Source organism: Lepidochelys kempii, chromosome 8 (genome assembly GCF_965140285.1).
Source record: "Lepidochelys kempii isolate rLepKem1 chromosome 8, rLepKem1.hap1, whole genome shotgun sequence".
Classification (NCBI taxonomy): Eukaryota; Metazoa; Chordata; order Testudines; family Cheloniidae; genus Lepidochelys; species Lepidochelys kempii.
The window spans coordinates 87,398,411-87,418,834 of NC_136387.1; the positions used below are offsets into that span (position 1 = coordinate 87,398,411).

Here is a 20,424-nt window from a genome sequence, read left to right on the forward strand (position 1 = left end):
CTTCCAAAATATATTTAATGTTTACAAGCCAACTGTAAAAAGCTGATCATTGCAAAATGAGCGTTAGTGGGCATCTCAGAGGTGATCCTGTTCGTATTTATGTACTTAAAGATATTTCTTATTCTTTTCCACAAAATGTGTCTTCTCAGATCTGATCTGAGAAATAGCAATTGATACAGAAAAACATTTTAAGCTCAGTTATACAGATATAAACCTGGAATAGTTTCAATGAATTGAGTGGATTTAACTGAGATAAATAGTAAGAGTATAATTAAGATTAAAATGAGCAGGAGTGTCTTGAAAGAAGTTGAAACTTAACATCCTGCAGGACAGAAAGAGACACTCCATATATTATATAGCACTAAAATAATGTTATCAATTCTTTTATTAAAATTAATCCTTAATGTTTTCTCCCCTCTTTGTTTAAATATTAAAATGATAATACTAATGCCAACCACCATTTCAGAATTAAAACAGATCTGATTGTAAAAATATTGTTAATTTTTAAATAAATACTTATGAATATCAAAATAATGCAGTATCTACTTGCTAATAGTTCCTGTAGCTGCAGACGTCTAGGTAGCGATCATTCTGACCAAAGGTTTTTTCACGTAGTGCGTTCCTTTAAAAAAAAAAAAAAGTAAATTTTAATTAGTTGTGTTTAAACAGGCCCCATGTGAGTATAACTAGGTCAGAATTTGTGCTGAAAAGAATACTGTGAAAGAAGTCCTAATAACAAATGTGTGATGCTGGGAAGCTTCCCGTCTGTTAGGTTATATGCACCACTGTTTCACTGAGGCTACTCAATCTAAACCAGCAAACTTGGGGGGAAGGGCAGGAAGGAGGGTTGGGAAGAAGATATTTTCGAAAAAAGATGGGAACACTGATGGCCAAATCTCAAGTCCAGTGCAAAATCGTTCAATTAACAATCCTTTTCTCACCCTTCTGTAAGGCCCACGATCTAGTGTGTTACCCTTGTCTCACCTATCCACTCCAAACTCCTGTGCCATGACAACTGAGAAAAGACAAGAGGGAATATTTAAAGTGCTCGGAATGCGTATAGAGTGAATTGGAATAGTGGCAGGAACAGTACTGCCAACCTCCAGAATCCAAAAAAATCATAAGCCTGGCTTAAAATATTATGAGAAAGGGAGGGGGAGAAGAGAGAGGGGGTGTAAAAAAAGTTTTCAGTTTTGAGAAAAAGGTTTTCTTCTTGTTTTCGTTTTCTCCCATTGGAAAAATATTAAGAAAATTTCAAAAAATAAACTTTCCACAAAAATACATGGTTTCATAAAAAAACATTAAAAATTACTTCATTCGAAAAAAGTTCTGAAAGAAAAAATTCAACCCTCTTTAGTTATCATTTTGGCAGCTTCTCTGGTTTGGTAACATGCAACTACCTGAATTTCTGGCCATGCAAATTCCACATGTGGACAGAGAATTCCAGGAATTCTGACTTCTAAGTTTTACAAATAGAGCTGGTTTTAAATTTTCCAATGTAACATTTTGTAAGAAAATGCCATTTCATAGAAATTAACTTTCCAAGTTGATTTTAATTAAATTTCATTTAGAAAAAAAAATAAACAAGGCATTTTGATAAGGTTGAAATGTTCTGTTTCAATCTTAGAGAGACAAGGTGGGTGAGGTAATATCTTTTATTGGGCACCCACCATATCTCTCTAATATCCTGGGACCAACACAGCTACAACTGTACTGCATACAACTGTTTCAACCTTATCAGAAGGCAATGTTTTCATGTTTTGCTTTTGAAACAATTTTTCATTAAGAAATTTATTTGATATTACATTACAATAAAGAAAAAGTCAAAATCAAAATGAAGCCTTTCAAAATGGAGCATTCTGTCCGACCCAAAATGCATTATTTATGTACATTTTGTTTCACAGGAAATGAGAAATTGAGACTTTTTTTGGTTTTGGTCTGACTCAGTTGAAAACAAATGCTGAAATGTCAGTATCACCTGTGGAGCAGAAATTCCAGTTTCCACCAGCTCTAGTCTCAAGGCAATAAAGTAATTCCTGCTACAAACAAGAAGGGCCACTGTCTGTTTAGGCTTCAAAATATACCTTCCTTAGATACAAGTGAATTACATACAACGTCCTCAGAGAATGCTATACCTAATATGAACATTATTGATGCATTTAACCCACAACGCATTCAGGGAGGGGAGAGAGGTGCATGGGGATGAGAAGGGACTGCCCAGCTGTAGGAAACCCTAGAGACATTCAACACGTCAGCCACTGGAATACTCAAAGAGCTAAAAAATACAGAACCAGCCAGGCAAAAGTAAACCAGTAACTAAATCCAGGATGCTGTTCATTTATTCTTCAGGATTCTTTAAACTAATATTTGACAATAGAACAATACATATGTAGCCAGTTATAATCACCCACACTTCAAGTCAGATACACACCCTGAAAATAAAATACACCTCAAGCAAATAAAATAAAATAAGTATAAGGATTAGGGTTTTTTTGTTTGTTTTTGCTAGTATTTCAAGAATAAACTGGATAAGAAAAACAGCAACATTTAAAAGTCTTCTACAGATGCTGTCTCCTTTCTGGTACAGTACATTGTTGCTCACTAGTGAACCTCCAGGGAAAAATTACTCTTCAAAAGGCTTTTAAAGAATGTCTATACATATAGTAACATTATTTGAAAGCCTTTTGAAAAGCCAGTGTTGTTGCTCTTGGCTATCAATATTTAGGTGTTCTATGCCCCAACCTGAATGACAAAATGGCAGCGTTTGATAATACTTTTATTAGCTTCCTTAAAAAAAAAAAAGTTAGTTAAAAAGAATGTTGCAAATTCAAGCACTTAAAAGTTAAGAAATACCAAAGAAAGCTTTAATTCTACCCCCTTGCGTCTCTACATTATGCTACAGTTTTTAATTACATGATCACATCAGTGGGGCCTGGGAGCATTCTGAGTGCAGTTGGAATACTCAGAAAATTAATTCTATGGAGCATGTACAAATGGTGATTTTCCTGCTGCATATAACTCACGCAAATCTGAACAAAATTTCACTGGGATAGCAAAAGGTACTACTTTGATGTTATAACTAGATCCTTGACACATTTCAACTTTACACAACACTCCTCCTCCCAGATCCTCTGAAGTGCTAGAATGGTTCAAAACTATGGTAGGAAATGTGTTTAAACACAAGTACAGTGATCTATTTTTCACCAGTTCCGTTCTCAGACACAGTTGCAACAGATCTGCTCAAACTTAAAATAACAATTTGAGACAGAGACGAAGCACTGAATAATTTCAGTGAAAGTTCACAACTAAAAATAGGTTAAAATGGAAAATATTAGACCCCCCTTAACTATAGGTGTCACTACTGCTTCTCCTATAAATTACCCTAAAATAGGTACTGGCAAGGAAATTCAGCAGTGTACCTATAAAGTTTAGAATGCCAGCTCCAATTTGTGTGCTGCAGTAAAGTAGTTATCTTTTGTTTACAACTTTAATTAAATTGTAATAAGGGAAAAGAGAGAAACATGAAATAAAAAAAAAGTGAGCATTGACAGATTTGGAGCAGTATCCATTGTAAGTACTGTGGTACAGTGTAACAAAATGTTAGTAGTATTTGAAGCATGTGTACCAGTAGTACCGTGTGTGTTCATATAAACATATAAGACAAAGAATCCCCCCACCCTCAAAAAAAAAAGCTCAAATACAGTCCATAACAGCATCCACCAGTGTACTGGGAAGTAATCCCTCCCCCGCCCCCAATTCAGCATGTGCCTACCCAGGAGTACTGGAAGTTCCCTAGACGAGAGGGGGCCACCGTTGCCAGAACGATGGTCCTGCCCCCACTCTGCCCTCCCCCAAACCATTCCTTCCCCCCTGCTCACTTCTCTCTGCCCCTGCTCACCCTTAAGGCAAGTAAAAACTGATGGAGCCATGGTCCCCTGGTACCCCCATTCCAGCACCCATGTGTCTAACGTTAAACACATGAGTAGTCCCACTGAGTTCTGTAATGCATGCTGAATCTGGACCTCTATTATTTTAGGAAGTTCCAAGCTTATGGAAAAATTAATTAAATTAACTGGCTTGGCAAAACATAACATGGAATATATTTCAAAAAAACAGTATCAGTGTTTCAATTAAATATTTTTATTCGGTTGGGAAGATTCAATACCTGGGAGGCGGTTAAGCACAGAAACGTAACTGTGGTTCTTTACACAATCATTTTCCTACCCCCCCACCCAAAAAAACTGGGCCTGATTCTTCTCCTGCAGGTTTAACTCCAGGATAAACTGCCTGACTCCAGTGCAAGTGACAGAAGAATCAGGGCCGACGCCTGATACCGGTGATTTTATTTGTAGGATGTCATAGGCCACAATCCAAGTGCTCCCACTGAAGTGAGTGGAAGTAAAAGCAGGCCCCGTGTTTGTATATTAACAATAGGAATCCAGAAACTAAATTTAATACATTCTTATAGCATTTCATAATCCATGAGACACTTCACTTCCAGTAAGTGCTAAAAGCAGATGAGGATCCGTGGATCACATCATAATTGGAGCATATATATTGATATTCTTAGACTTGTAAATGTATATTCAGGTCATATTCTTTCAAAAATAAATAAAGAATGTTAATGATTAAATAATTAAATAAATAATAATTGCACGACTCATTGTTTCCCTCCACATAATGTACTGATTATTATGATGCAGCCACTCACCTATATGTAAAATCCCTGGCTTTTCCCTGTTTGTTAGGCTGTTTTAAGTTGCACACTATACAGATCAACTAGTCAGCTATTCTATGGAAGGCTCCATCTCTACTGATACATAAAAGTATTACAGTTAACATTTTCAGAAAGAAGAATGACTCTTTGTAAAGGTTAATTTTATTCTTATTTAAAAATAAGTAATATGTCTCAATTCATTTTAGCAATATGGAAATAAAGTTTATAATCTTATTTAATATGTAGAACATAATTTGCTATAGGCAATAAAATGAACAATCAACACTCAAAATAGAAGATTCAACAGGAGACAGAAAATGGCATATAATGTAACAATATAATGGTTTTCAGTAAGGAGCACAAGCTGATACTGCTAGCCAGATGTTTCTAGCAAATGACTACAAACAAAAGGAAAGCTAGTTCCAAAGTGGATGAAGCAGTTTTTGGTTTAAAACTCAGTTTTTGGGGGGGAAATGAAAGAACTATAGAAAAGTAAGAATCTTAGACAATCAATAGAAAAAAATAATATAACTGAAAACATGCCCTTTTCAGTTCCATAAATTTCAGACGATATTTTGTTACATATATCATTTAACCTCAGATTAAAATCTAAACAATCCTACTGCGTACACTAAATTGGGTAAAGAAAAATTGAATATTCCCTTAAAATCATCTGATTTCTTCTCCAAACCAAAAGCTAATGTATTTCAGCAGCACAAATTCTAACTAGAGCTCCCAAAGCCTGTGTATGTTGTGACAGGGCAAGGCCAGATGGCTATAGAAAAGTAGTGGGAGATAGATATATTAGCTCCAGGCTAAACAAATCCCTGGTACCAGGATAAGTGAAATGGCAGCTGCTCCAGGTCAATTAAGACACCTGGGGCCAATTAAGAACTTTCCAGAAGGCAGGGAGAATGCTAGGTTGATTGGGACACCTGAAGCCAATCAGGGGCTGGCTGAAACTAGTTAAAAGACTCTCAGCCAGTCAGGTGGGTGTGCATGTCAGGAGCTGTGGAAGGAAGTTGTGCTGTTGGAGAGGCTGAGTAGTACACACCATATCAGGCACAAGGAAGGAGGCCCTGAGGTAAGGGTGAAGTGGAGCTTAAGGAAGCGAGGGCTGCTGTGGGGGAAGTAGCCCAGGGAATTGTACATGTCATGTTTCTAAAAGGTCAGCTACCATAGCTGATACTATTAGGGTCCCTGGGCTGGAACCCGGAGTAGAGGGTGGGCCCGGGCTCCCCGCCCCACACACAGACACCTTTGCCCCTTGATTAATCACTGAGACTGGGAGACAACAGAGACTGTGCAAGGAAGGATAACTTCTCCTCACCTACCTTGCTGGCTTATGATGAAAATGGCTCAGTACACTGTGACCCTTGTCTCTAGAGAAAGAAGGGTTACGTGGAGGGTCACAGTGAGCCTCTGAGGCTAGCGAAATCCACCAGGAAACGTGAGACCCATGGAGGCAAGGACAGAGCTTTGTCACAATGTAGAAACTAACAAATCCATACATTAAAAGCGTAATTATTGTGAACACTAAAAACAAAAGAAAGATCAAATAGAAATGGTCAAAATTTTTCAAATGAAGAATATTTCTGGTCAGAAAAAGGCCTATTTTAAAAAAAATTCACAAAACATTTTGAAATCTATTATTTTCTAAAGCTTCAAAAACAAACAACTTTTTGAAAGGTTTGCAACTTTTTAAAACCAGCAATAAAGCCAAGTCTCTTATCATCATATTTATTCTATCTTCCGGAACAATTACAGTTGAAAAGAATGAATTTTTAAAAGCCAAAAAATCTCAAAAGATGACACTAGTCCATATGTTCAAAACCGAAGGGCAGCTTCAGAAGACAGGCAGAGAGGGGCATAAGTTGAGTGTAACTTTTCTTTAATGCAGGACGAATACTGGGAAGATTTTTTTGATATGTTTACTTAGGAGGCGCAGCAGCTGATTTAGATGAATTGTGTAATGCTGATTTTTTCAGTCAGGGGCCTGTCTTGAAAAAACTTTACTTACTATGCTCATGGTCACTGGGATCCAACACCAGATCTACCATTCAGTATAGTATTTGCCACGTGCCTTCAGCTAAGGGAACACTTTCCAGATACACACTGCTCATACTTTAATTTCAAGGCACTCAGATACTGTGGCGAAATCAGTGGCAGCATAAGAACTTGAAAATCAAAAAACCAATAAAGAGACCCATGTTCACGGGTATATTTAAGCACTTATTAGTTCACAGTTTTGTTCCAGCAGACTCACACAAAGTAAGCTCCTCAGTTATTCTTCAACCAGAATGTATAACTGATATCTTCCTAACTGAGATCAAAGTTATGTAAAAAATGGTTACCTATCTTCTCATAACTGTTGCTCTTTGAGACGTGTTGCTCATGTCCATTCCAAGTAGGTATGTGTGTACCGAGTGCACAATCGTCGGAAGGTTTTTCCCCTAGAGGTACCTGTCGGGTCAGAAGTGGAGCCCCCTAGAGCCGCACTTTCATTGAGGTGTATGTATATAGGTACCTGCAGCCTCTTCAGTTCCTTCTTGCTGGAGTATTCCAACAGAGGGGCAAGCGGGTAGTCTTGATATGGACATGAGCAACACACCTCAAAAAACAGTTACGAGAAGGGAAATAACCATTTTTACTTCGATTGCTTGCTCATGACGATTTCAAATAGGTGATTCCCAAACATCTCCTAGAACAGGGGTGGGCAGACTTTTTGGCCCGGCATTGAAAAACTGTATGGAGGGCCAGGTAGGGAAGGCTGTGCCTCCCTAAACAGTCTGGTCCCCGCCCCCTCCCACTTCCTGCCCCCTGACTGCCCCTCACTCAGAACCCCCAACCCATCCAACCCCCCCTGCTCCTTGTCCCTTGCCTGTCCCCTCCCAGGATCCCCACCCCTAACCTGCCCTCCCAGGACCCCATCCAACCCCCCCATCCCCTGACTGCCCTGATCCATATCCACCCCCCCGCCCCTAACTGCCCCCTGGGACCACAACCCCTATACAACCCCCTGCTCCCTGACTGCCCCAACCTCTATCCACACTCCCACCCCCTGACAGCTCCCCCACAGGACTCCCACACCTATCCAATGTCCCCTGCTCCCTGTCCCCTGGCTGCCCCCTGGAACCTCCTGCTCCTTATCCAAACTCCCCCCGCCCCCTTACCTTGATGCTCAGAGCGGCAAGCGCTCGCAGCCCCACTGCCCAGCTGGACCCAGTCACTCCACCCGTGCTGCCCGGCAGGAGCGGCAGGCCAGAGTGTTGGCAGTGTAGCGCACTGAGGTTGCGGTGGAGGGGAGACAGCAGGGGAGGGACCGGGGGCTAGCCTCCCCAGCCAGGAGCTCAGATGTAGCCCACGGATGTAGTTCACCCACGTCTGTCCTAGAAGGAGGGGTCGGAGTTCAGTGGGTCACCAACTGCAGCACCGCTCTACCAAATGCTGCATCTAGTCTGTCCTGTGCGTAATGGCATAGTGTGATGTAAATGTATGAATCGACGCCCATGTGTCTGCCCTGCAGATGTCTTGGATGGGGACTTGTGCCAGGAATGCCGCTGAGGACACCTGTGCCCTTGTGAAGGGTGCCATCAGCACGGAGGCAGGTATCTCGCCTCATCTGCAGGCACCGCCCCCTGCAGCTCCCCTTGGCTGGGAATGGGGAACCGCAGCCAATGGGAGCTTTTGGGGAGGTACCCACAGGCAAGGGCAGTGTGCGGAGCCCTCTGCCCCTACCTCCCCCAGGGGCCATAGGGACGTGGTGCCAGCTGCTTCTGGGAGCGGCACAGGGCCAGGGCAGGCAGGGAGCCTGCCTTAGCCCTGTTGCCACCCCAGACCTGCTCCAGGTAAGCGGTGCCGGGCCAGAGCCCGAACCCCGAACCCCTCCTGCACCCCACACTGCAACCCCCTGTCTTGAGCCCCCTGCTGCACCCCGCACCCCTCCTTCACCCCAAACCGCTGCCCCAGCCCTACATTCATGGCCCTGCATACTATTTCCCCACCCAGATGTGGCCCTCGGACCAAAACATTTGCCCACCCCTGGTCTACCTAGTTCTTTGAAGAAGCAACCAACCATGAGGTTAGCCAAAACTGACCGGCTGGCTGAACTGGGATGGAAAGCCAACATGGCGGCCAAGTGTATCTTTACTGACAACACCAACAGGCCTTGCTGTTTCAGGTGTAGTAAGTAGATGGAGGGAACTGATGTCTGCAAAGGCTGAGTGTCATTTTGTAGTGACCAAATCAAGAATCTCTTCCACTTGCCAAATAAGTGGCTCTAGTGGATGGTTTCCTGCTGCCAAGGAGAACTTCCCTAAGAGAGTCTAACTATGAGAGCTCCAAAGGGTTTAGCCACAGAGTTTCCATGCTGTGAGGTGGAGAGACTCCAGATTGGGATGCTGGAGGTGGCCATGGTCCTGAGTGATCAAGTCTGGGACCAGGGGCAGGGTTATAGGCATGTCCACCAACAGATCTAGAAGCGTGGTGAGCCAGTGTTGACATGGCCACGCTGGTGCTATCAAGATCATTGATGCTCTGTCTCTTCTGACCTTCAGCAGGAACTTGTGAACAAGCAGGAAGGGTGGGAATGCATACAGCAGGTGGTATACAGCAGAAAGGCATCTGTAAACAAGAACGGGCAGTGATTCAGAAAGGAACAGAACTGCTGACATTTCCTGTTGTGCCGTGTTGTAAACAAGTCTATCTGGGGAAATCCCCAACTTTGGAAGATGTTGATCACAACATCATTTTTACAGATCTTTTCTGATAAGTAGTACACTGATCACATTTACAGTTTTTCCATTTTGAAAGATTCTACTCGTTTGAAAATTATTCTCTGCATTAAAATTGAGAACGTTGGTGGGGAAAAAATAATACTAGTTAAATCAACAGAAAAGTTAATATTACACCCATTGTATCTTAGTCAGATTTTTAGAAGCTGGCTTCCATTTTTACTCCACAAATTATGGGCAGAAGTCACTGTTGGTACAATTTTTAACCTACCGTTATTGACAGGCTCAATTTAGGACATCCAGAGAGCTAAGTCCTAACTGTGGGTCTAATCATAGATCTAGGCACCTAAATCAACTAAATTGTTGGCACAAATAATTACATCTACAATTATTTACCCCTGAAAACATGACAGCCGAGCTTAGGCCATCAGTGAGGAGTTCCCAGTTAGAAAAAATAGACATGGTAAATGGAGGAAATGACTGCAAATATTATCAAAAGTTTATTATCTTGTGACTCAGGATGACAAAGGGACCAGTCAGCTGGAACTAGTAAAAGAGATTCCATCATAAGAATTAAAACTCATGTATGGAGTAAACCATGGGAGTTATCCAAAGAGATTTTTATTAATATCATACTTCAGATAATGCACCAAATTCTGCTTTCAGTTATACTCATGCAACATCAGTAATGGGCTTGAACAACAAACCAAATGTAAATTGTATGGGACTTCACAAGCTCTTCTACACCATTTTGAATCTGACACATTTGCCAAGTGATTGTCAAACACGATTGTTAAGCACGGGATGCATTCCAAGCTTCCACCGTAACTTCAGACCAGTCTTTGCCTTCAGTTGTGTTTGAGAATGGAACAAGATACACCACTTCACAATTTAGGAATTATGTTAATGTTTATTTAAATTGACATATTAGCACTAGTCAGGTGTCCAGAAGTTTTATAAGTCTCTGTCAAGATGTAATAGGTTACAGACTTGAAATATGTACAAAGTTAATATAAAATATAGAACATTATTATTTAATAAAGGTGAACTACAAAAAGATGACTTTTGACTATGAGCATATCAAAGTGGCTCTACATCAGGGGTGGGCAAACATTTTGGCCTGAGAACCAAATCTGGGTATGGAAATTGTTTGGCGGGCCACAAATGCTCATGAAATTGGGGGTTCAGAGGGTGGGAGGGGATTGGGGCTGGGGCAGGCTCCAGGCAGCGCTTACCTCAAGCAGCTCCCAGAAGCAGCGGCATGTCCCCCCTCTGGCTCCTATGTGGAGGCGCGGCCAGGCAGTGTGCGGAGCCCCCTGGCTGCCCCTACATGTAAGAGGGGGAGGGGGGACATGCTGCTGCTTCCAGGAGCTACGCGGAGCCTGGAGCACCAGAGCGGGGTAAGCCCCAGACCCCGCTCCCTGGCAGGAGCTCAAGGGCTGGATTAAAACGGCTGGAGGACCAGATGCGGCCACGAGCCATAGTTTGTCCTCCCCTGCTCTACATTCTCAAAAGCTCATGAAAATAAATGTATAGGACAATTACCTTATACAAATACAGACCCCTGCCCCAGCCAGCTAGTGTTCCCCTGGAATTGGGAAAGATCCTTATGGATTATTGTTTTCCATTCTACAGAGAGAGCATACAGAAAAGAATAATCACCTTTAATGTTGAAGTACCCTAAATGACTGGAATATATGTATTGCAACTATCAAATGTGTTAATGTTCCATATTAGTTCCCTGTTTTTTGCCTCAGCAAATGCCTGAGATGTGGGGAGCATCTTGTCAAGAAACTTGAACACTCTTCAAAGAACTATTGCATAAAAAAAGTTGTACATAGCAAACTCAAACTTACCTAAATATTGAGGAAGGGAAGAAAGGATGCCACACACCAGTCATCTCTGATCATTATCACTTATGTTGGGGACTTTGGCTACCCCTTTTCTCTCCTTTTTTCTGTTGTGCTAGGAACTGGGAAAGAGTCTTAAATGAGGCCAATACTAGGAATTGGTGACTCTGCTGTAATTGTTTTGCATTCTTCCATTTTGCAAGTGGTGTTTCAATGACAATACTTCAGTAGCCTGTGTAATCAGTTACATGTCCAACCAATGAAGAGCAACAGTTAACATGCTTCCCACCTTCCACGTTTTCCATTTGAAACTCAACAGTGAAATGTTATCAGTGTATGGTTGTGGCTCTTACTGAAATGAAATTGAGCTGCTCACCTGCTTCACCCCAATAATTCATTTTCAAAAGCTGTATACTTCCAAAGGGAATACATTTTTTTTCACCATACGGGTGCTCATATTGATAAAAACGATGTGTCACTAGAAGATTAACAGTGATGCATTGGTTACATATGTCAAATGGTGTCTGCTGTCAAGCCCTCTCATGGAGTGTTAATGATCCTTTATGGAACCATTTATGTGGAGACTAATGGAGTTATCTATATTATTTTTATGAATATTGTAAGTGCCTCAGTATACCTGCTCAATTTTGTACTGCTACCTACCTAGACTTAAAGGGTTAAATCAGAGTTGAGCTGTGGTCTGACCATATGTGGGAATTAAAGACAATGACTTTAGCAAAGCACAATCACCATTTTCCAAACAATACATGTGTGAATTCCTTTTAAGCTTCATGTCCTATCAAAGTTTGGCTGCCAACCTCAGGCTGTCAAATATTGTCAGATATTCTAGCAAGAAGACCCTCATGTAGGTGGCAGCCTACCTTTTTGATTGCATCATGCTGCAATCTGTTAGCAATCCTATTTAAATGTCTTGATCATTTACTTTATTACATGCTAATGCTGGGGAAAAGGTGAACTAATTGAAAGTTTTCAGTGGTAGCCGTGTTAGTCTGTATCAGCACACAAAAAAAGGAGTCCTTGTGGCACCTTGGAGACTAACAAATTTATTTGGGCATAAGCTTTCATGGGCTAGAACCCACTTCACCAGATGTATGAAGTACAAGATACAGGAGCCGGTATAAATACATGAAACAATGTGGGTTGCTTTACCAAGTGTTAGGTCAGTCTAACGCAGAGGTGGGGAAACTATGGCCAATGGGCCAGACAGTCCTGCCCGGCCCCTGAGCTCCCGGCCAGGGAGACTAGCCCCTGGCTCCTCCTCTGCTGTCTTCCCTCCCCAGCAGCTTCAGTGTGCTGCGTCGCCAGTGCTCTGGCCTGCCGCTCCTGTCGGGCAGCGTGGCAGCGTTGCTGACTCCGGCCAGGTGACGGGGCTGAGAGCTCCTGCCGCTCTGAGCGGCATGGTAAGGGGGCGGGGAGTGGGGGGGTTGGATAAGGGGCAGGAGTCCTGGGGACAGTCGGGGGACAGGGAGCAGGGGGTGGTTGGATAGGTGTGGGAGTCCTGGGAGGGTGGCGGCGTGGATAGGGGTCAGGGCAGTCAGGGGACAGGGAGGGTTGGATGGGGGTGGGGTCCCTGGGAGTGGTTAGGGGCGGGGGTGTGGATAGGCATCGGGGCAGTCACTGGACAGGGAGCAGGTGAGGTTGGATGGGGGTAGGGTCCCGGGGGCGGTTAGGGGTGGAAGGGTGGATAGGGGGTGGGGCAGTCAGGGGACAGAGAGCAGGGGGCAGTTGGATGGGGTGGAGGTTCTGGGGGGGCGGTCAGGGGACTGGAACAGGGCGGGTTGGATAGACACTGGAGTCCTGGGGAGCCTGTCAGGGGGCAGGGGTGTGTCGTGGCAGTCAGGGGACAGGGAGCGGGGGAAGTTGGATAGGGGGTGGGGTCCAGGGGGGGCGGTTAGGGGTTGGGGTCCCAGGAGAGGGCAGTCAGGGGACAAGGAGCAGGGGGCGTTGGATGGGTCAGGAGTTCTGAGGGAGGCAGGACGTGGAAGGGGGCGGATAGGGGGTGGGGCCAGGCTGTTTGGGGAGGCATAGTCTTCCCTACTCAGCCCTCCATACAGTTTCGCAACCCAATGTGGCCCTCAGGCCAAAAAGTTTTGCATACCCCTGGTCTAACAAGATAAATCAATAAACACCCTGACAGCAGGATTATCTGCACATCTACCAATGTGATATATGCCATCATGTGCCAGAAATGCCCCTCTGCCATGTACATTGGCCAAACCGGACAGTCTCTATGCATAAGAATAAATGGACACAAATCTGACATCAGGAATCATAACATTCAAAAACCAGTAGGATAACACTTCAATCTCTCTGGTCACTCTAAAACCTCAAAGTGGCAATTCTTCAACAACAAAACTTCGAAAATGAACTGAAATCCTGAAACTGCAGAACTGGAATTAATTTGCAAACTAGACACCATCAAACTAGGCCTGAATAAAGACTGGGAGTGGTTGGGTCATTACAAAACTTCAATTTAATTTCCCCAATACTAATTTCTCCCTACTGTTACTCATACCTTCTTGTCAACTGTCTGAAATGGGCCACTCTCTTACCATTTCAAAAGTTATTTCTCCTCCCTTGGTATCCTGCTGTTAATTGATTTATCTCATTAGACTGACCTAACACTTGGTAAAGCAACCCACATACTTTCATGTATTTATACCTGCTACTGTATCATTTACTTCATACATCTGATGAAGTGGGTTCTAGCCCATGAAAGCTTATGCTCAAATAAATTTGTTAGTCTCTAAGGTGCCACAAGGACTCCTCTTTTTTTTTTTTATTTGAAAGTTGAGCATTTTGATTGGGTGCAATCTTCTAGTACAAATGTGTGTGTGTATGTGTGTGTGTGTATGTATTTGTATACCAGGACACCAGCATACATGGTGGTTTACAAAACACATTAAAACGAGTTTAAAGATGCAGTCCCTGCCTTGAAGAACTCACAAACTAAAATGACTAGACAAGCAGAAATTTGTCTTATTATTCTAATAAATTAGTGCTTTAAATATTTGACCATTTTTGACATTACCTGAAAATATATGATCAACATTTAATGGGTCAAATTACTTATTTTTTGACCAGTAGAACAGCCAACCCTATGCCTGGCCATTGTCATCAAGCAACCTCCCTCTTCAGATTACAAACAGCTCAGGTTTAACCTGTCCAGGTGGGACTTCAAGCAGATGGCAATTGTCAAATAATGCTCAGTATCATTGACACTACTGGGAATGTGGACACTTGTATAACAGCAGCTGCTGCCATGTTTTGACCCCCAAGCTGACCATCGTTATACCAACTCTACTGTATGACAGTGAAACATGGGCACTGAGGAAGGCTGACGAGCAGTGCATTGATGTTTTTGATTCTTGTTGTATTCATCATCAGCTCCATACTGAGCGGAAGGACAAGATCAGAAAGGCGGATATTCCTGCACAAACCCAGCAATCACATCTATCAGCACTGATTCAGTTTCAGTGGCTTCTTTTGGTACAAACATATAATTAGAATGGAAGACCAATGAATTAGGAAGCGTGTTTACCAAGGAATACTGCTATGTGGCCAGTGAATCACAGTCGCCAAAAGCTTCAGTGATGCCAGTGATAGACATAACTCAAATAGACAGAAAGACAACATTAAGGACCTAGCTAGAAATCAATCCGGATGGCACTTGATCTGCACGGAGGCTACATCCCTTTAGGATTTGCCATGATGATGAAGAATTTAGAGCAAAAATTCAAACATGCAAGTAGACACATTAAGTCAGTCTCACATTTAAAAATCACACTACTGGATATTTGTGCTGGAAGCCAACTAAGACAAAATTATTAGATTATTAGATTTTGACTCCAATATTCTGCTCTATGTGCAAAGAACTTTCATTCACATCACTAAGGGTCAAATCCAGCCCCCTGGACATGTGTGGGGGAGACCTAGGGGTGAGCACCCCTTCCGTGGATTCCAAGACTACAAGAACTACTGCCTCTGGACAATCCTCCAATGAGAGCTGAGGTTTACATATGACTTATTTAATTAAAAATTAATCAAAATTTACTTGTAATTAGATGCACACCACTCATCAGCAGATATCAGTCACTAAACCAAACCATCATATACAAATGTTCTGAATAAAACTGTCATTCAGTTTGACGGGCTACTTTTTTATTTTACAAGTCATAATTACAGTAAAATAAGAAACTGCAATCTACCCATGAGAAAAGTTGCACAAAACTAGATCTTCCTTTAGCATTCTTTTTCACTTCAATATACAACCATATAACCACGCAATATTTAATCAACTGAAAGAAGGAGCACACACTTGAAATCCAAGTTGGGTAATTTTGAGCCTGAGACTACTTTCCTGTCACATCAAACCCTCTCACTGTTACCAACAGAAGTTTTATATAATCAAGGAATGTGCAGAATCAGGTTACCTAGGTTACATTTTAATCAATTCCAAAAACTGAACCAGAGGAAGATAATGATCCAGTAACTACACAAAAGCTTGTGCCTTGACATCAGCCCAGCTAGCTAGAAAACTGCTGAGTCAGCAATGTTAGCAGGGTATGTCTACAGTGCAACTGTAAGCCCAGAATTAGTAGAACTTGAGTTAGCAGACCCTCCATTTGTTAGCCTATGGCTTGAGCACATCTACATTCATTTGTAATCCCAAATCAGGAACTGTTGACCCGTGGGTCCCAACCTGGTGGGCCAGCATCTATGCTGCATTATGTGGCCTGAGTTCAGGGTACTAGCATCCTTCCGAAATGTGGCCACTCTAGCCCTTTGTTCATGGTGGAATGTGGGAATACTTGACTGTCCACCAAACATACACTGTCCAAAGGACAAAGGAAGTCAGCCCATGGGATTGTGGGATACTTTTGGTGGACTCCCAGAGCATGGGATCCAGATGAGTCCAGTGGGACTGCATCTACATTGAAAAGCAGTAGGGCTTAAATCCTGGGTCCTGGCTTGACTCAGGCTTGGACCCTCCACTCTGTGGGTTTCTGGGACCTAGGGTCTGATTCCTGGGTTAGCACAATTTGTGTGTAGGCAGAAGGGAGTTTAGGCTTGAGGAGCCTGACTTCAAAACCTGGGTTTACACTGCAGTGTAGACATACCCACAGAGACATCAGCTCTGGAAGAGAGTGGTGGTGAACCAGAGAACCCACACAGACCCGTAACCTCAGCAAAGCTTGCAGTGTCGCTGACCAGGAGTTTTTAAAAATCAGGAGATCTCCCCATCCCAAAAATAAAATAAAGGGGGGGAAACATCAAGATTAAAAATAATCCCAAAGTAATAGATTGTGTGTTGTTTTTATTTGACTTCCAGTGTGAGTATTTAGGGGTCTCCTTTTCAAACTTTTCTGAAACCATGAGGACTAGGAATTTACTCAGAAAACGAAAGTGGAAATTCTTACATAACCTCATGACTCCAGCAGCTGGGGCTTTAACTAAACACTGTATGATGCAAAACTCCAGTTCGTGACAGCAGACTTATACCTTAACACCAGCCTAGCAAGATGTAAGTACTGAGCCAAGAACTTCAATACCAAGTCTTAGTACTACCAGAACAAGTCAGCGATATGTAGTGTATAACCTTGCAATAATCACCTTGCACAGCAACCTAGTTATTGAGCAAGTGTTAAATTCAAGGGGAGAGCATGTGACAGTGCAGTTAAACTCTGAGAGAGACAGTGCGCATTCCTCAGCCTCCCTCTCTCCTAGAGCTGAGGCAATACAGCTTACCCACTTCCTGCCTCTTCATTGGCTGATGTGAGAGCAGCAGGGGTTATGCCCTTGTTGGGGAGTTTATGGAGCTCCAAGATTTATCACTAGTAGGTGGAGCAGCACCCATACCTGATGAGAGCAGAACAATTGTCCAAGCTGGGAGTCTCCTACCAGCCTTCTTTCTTCAACAGGAAGATCTGCCTCCCATGCTTGTTCCCTCAGAGGGACAGAGACGGTAGGAGGCACCATCTGCCACCTCCACTCTTCCTTCTCTCCAAGAGGAAAGGCAGACCCAGTCACCTGAACTGGTGAGCTCTCTTCCTACTTAGACACTGAAAACACTGCTGATGTAATCCCCTGGTACCCAAGCGGTATCCCAGGGAATGGGAAAACAGTTTGTTCTAATGAAAGAAGCCAGGCACGAGGTGTTCTGGTCTGTAAGTCACCAGGATCCAGCAGTTGGAGAAAAAAAGATTGTACTTTTTAAAGATATGATACATAGAAGATTGTATCCCAGACATATCCCTGACAAATATCTTTAGGAATATTTAAAGTTTGGTGTTATTTGGATGTAATAAGAAACAACTGAGGCTCTATTCCATCAGCAAAAACAGTTGTTGATTCATAGTATTTTATTGTACATTATTAAACAGTAATTATCTTTGATTAAACAAGTATGAAAATTAATTTGGATGATTACCCTTTATTTATCTTAGATAAGAAAAATGAAATACCCATCTTGAAAGGGTTATTTTTTAAACTCTTTTATACCTATAAACAAGGTGTCTAATCCCGTAAACAAACAGATATACCATTGAAATGAAAAGGAGTTCTGATCACAAAGCCTTACAGAATCAGGGTTTTTGTTAACTGCAGCAAAAATAAGTATTCTTAACTGAGGAGGCAGACACCCAAGTGTGCATAATGAAGGTTAATGAGACTAACTTGACATTACCTAAACTCCGATTTTATTGTAAAAGCATCAAAGATCTAGACTCATGTGGAATAGCAAAAGGCTGAATTCTGCTCTAGAATTTAATAATAATAATAATCACTGAATCTGTAATTTACTATAAATCTGTACAGCACCTAGCACAATGGGGCCCAACCTGGCTGGCCTCAAGGCAGTACCACAAATATTAAATCATTATCACCACCACCACTAACGCTTGAACGTACTACATCTTTTTGGTACTCAAAGATAAATGTATTCAATGCCACTGATATACATAGTGCTTTACAAAACATGTCAGCTTTTCTTTCTTTTTCTTTTTCTTTAAATATGGCCCCCCCTGACTAACATGGGATTGTGCACACACATCTGAGGGGAGAACTGGGTCCTATATCCTTTCTTAGGCAAGCGCTAGTGTGCACCAGCAATCTTATTCATTCAATATATATTTGACATAAACTTGCCTGTCTGCAGATTTATTGACAGCGGGCAAATTTTATAAAAGGGGAATTAATACTCTACAGCTTTATACAAATGACACAACTTTTGAATTTTCCCTGAAATGTGTGATCTCTACCCCCACTATGCCCTCGATCTATAAGCAATTTGATCACTGAATAAAATAGGAGGTCTTTTCAGTTCTAATATCAAGCTATTTCTGCCACAACGTGGGGTGAAGGAAGCTGAGTTGAAGTTAACCCCTTCTTACCCTATGTAGTGCCACTGCATGCTGTCACATACCACTAAAAGACATGCTGGGTAACAATCTCTATTTCTCCTTTGTTTTTATTAGGCCCAACTGTTAAAAGTGTTCAAGTCACAGACAATCCATTGTGTTTGTAGAAAGCTAATTTTGCTCCTAGAATTTAACTTGACATGTTTGCAACACATTTAAACTGTATCCATCTTAAAATGCTATTGATAGAATGGCACGCACCTATGTGTACTGAACTCAGTACAAACAGAGGAGGCAGTAACTTTTATAGACACCATCACTTCCCACTTGCCATGGTAATGCTGTCATATGTTATTATTATAGGCTTTCTACAGGAACTTGCAAAAATACTGCAACTCTGCCATGACAGGAGCCTTTTCAAACTTCATCAATAAACATTTGAGCCAGATTCTTCCTGCCTCTTACTCACCTCCCTCCCACAGTGCACCTGTGGAAAAAGCTTCTTACCTTGCATGCCCATGGTAAAGGCCAGGCAGCATTCCAATCCCTGAGCCCAAGTATGAACTGATCCCTTCCAGCTTCATGTACGGGCAACTAACTGATGCCCCAGATGGGACCTGTGCCTCCACACAACTCCAGCCTGCAGCACTGGCTAGCCATTCAGGATATGTTACACCCCTTGAAGGGGAGCACTAGGGCAGAATGCCTTCTGGTGCCCTCTCAAGGAACTACACACAGTCTTTTCCTACTGGTTATGTGCCATTTTCACACAGTCTGGCCCTGGGTACCTTGCTATAGCAACTAAAATGTGGTAAGTGATGAGTCATGAAAAAGCATAAAGTATAAATTTAGACCATGAGGAGAAACTCCTTCCTGGCTTTGTATAACCAATTCTCATGGACACAGATCTCATTGCAATGATCCATGCCTTTGTTCAGGCTACACAACTATTATATATTCCTTAGCCCGCTTTTCTGAAATTGATCTGTAGTCTGTAACAGCTGCAGAACTGCTAATTTGCTCTTTAGGATAAGCATGCAGCATGTGCCTGCACAGTCGTCACTAGTTTCCATTATGCTAAAAGATAACAGTTGGTCTGTTTAACTAGTAACTAAGCAAGCACTTAAAAGGAAAATATAATACCAAATACAAGCACAAGCTTTGAAAGTACACAAAGACTAGTATATCGTAATAGCGTTTGCACTCAAAGATTATATCCTCCATATGTGATATGCCCAACATTTCAAATGGTGCAACATGTCTAAAAGTTAAGTGATATCTTTTTAAAAAATCCTTTTAGAATATATTACACTCATTACAAAGATGAATTGACAAAATAATCCTACTCCTGTACTATCAGAAATGAAGGCTACATTGAGAAGTTCAGGGAACTGATGGGCAGGATCCCCTGGGAGGCTAATATGAGGGGGAAAGGAGTCCAGGAGAGCTGGCTGTATTTTAAAGAAGCCTTATTGAGGGTGCAGGAACAAACCATCCTGATGTGCAGAAAGAATAGCAAATATGGCAGGCGACCAGCTTGGCTTAACTGAGAAATCTTCTGTGAGCTTAAACACAAAAAGCTTACAAGAGGTGGAAACTTGGACAAATGACTAGGGAGGAGTATAAAAATATTGCTTGAGCATGCAGGGGTGTAATCAGGAAGGCGAAAACACAACTGCAGTTGCAGCTAGCAAGGGATGTGAAGGGTAACAAGAAGGGGTTCTACAGGTATGTTAGCAATTAGA

General features: G+C 42.3%; 1 protein-coding gene across 1 annotated transcript in view; it reads right to left on the reverse strand.

Annotated features, from left to right (window-relative positions):
* Nucleotides 1-20,424, reverse strand: part of LRRC7 (leucine rich repeat containing 7) — a 386,471-nt gene that overhangs the window by 291,111 nt on the left and 74,936 nt on the right. The window contains exon 2 of the mRNA XM_073357368.1: nucleotides 547-622. Within this exon, the coding sequence (XP_073213469.1) occupies nucleotide 547 (1 nt within the window). The 5' untranslated portion in view covers nucleotides 548-622. The remainder of the gene's footprint in view (nucleotides 1-546; nucleotides 623-20,424) is intronic.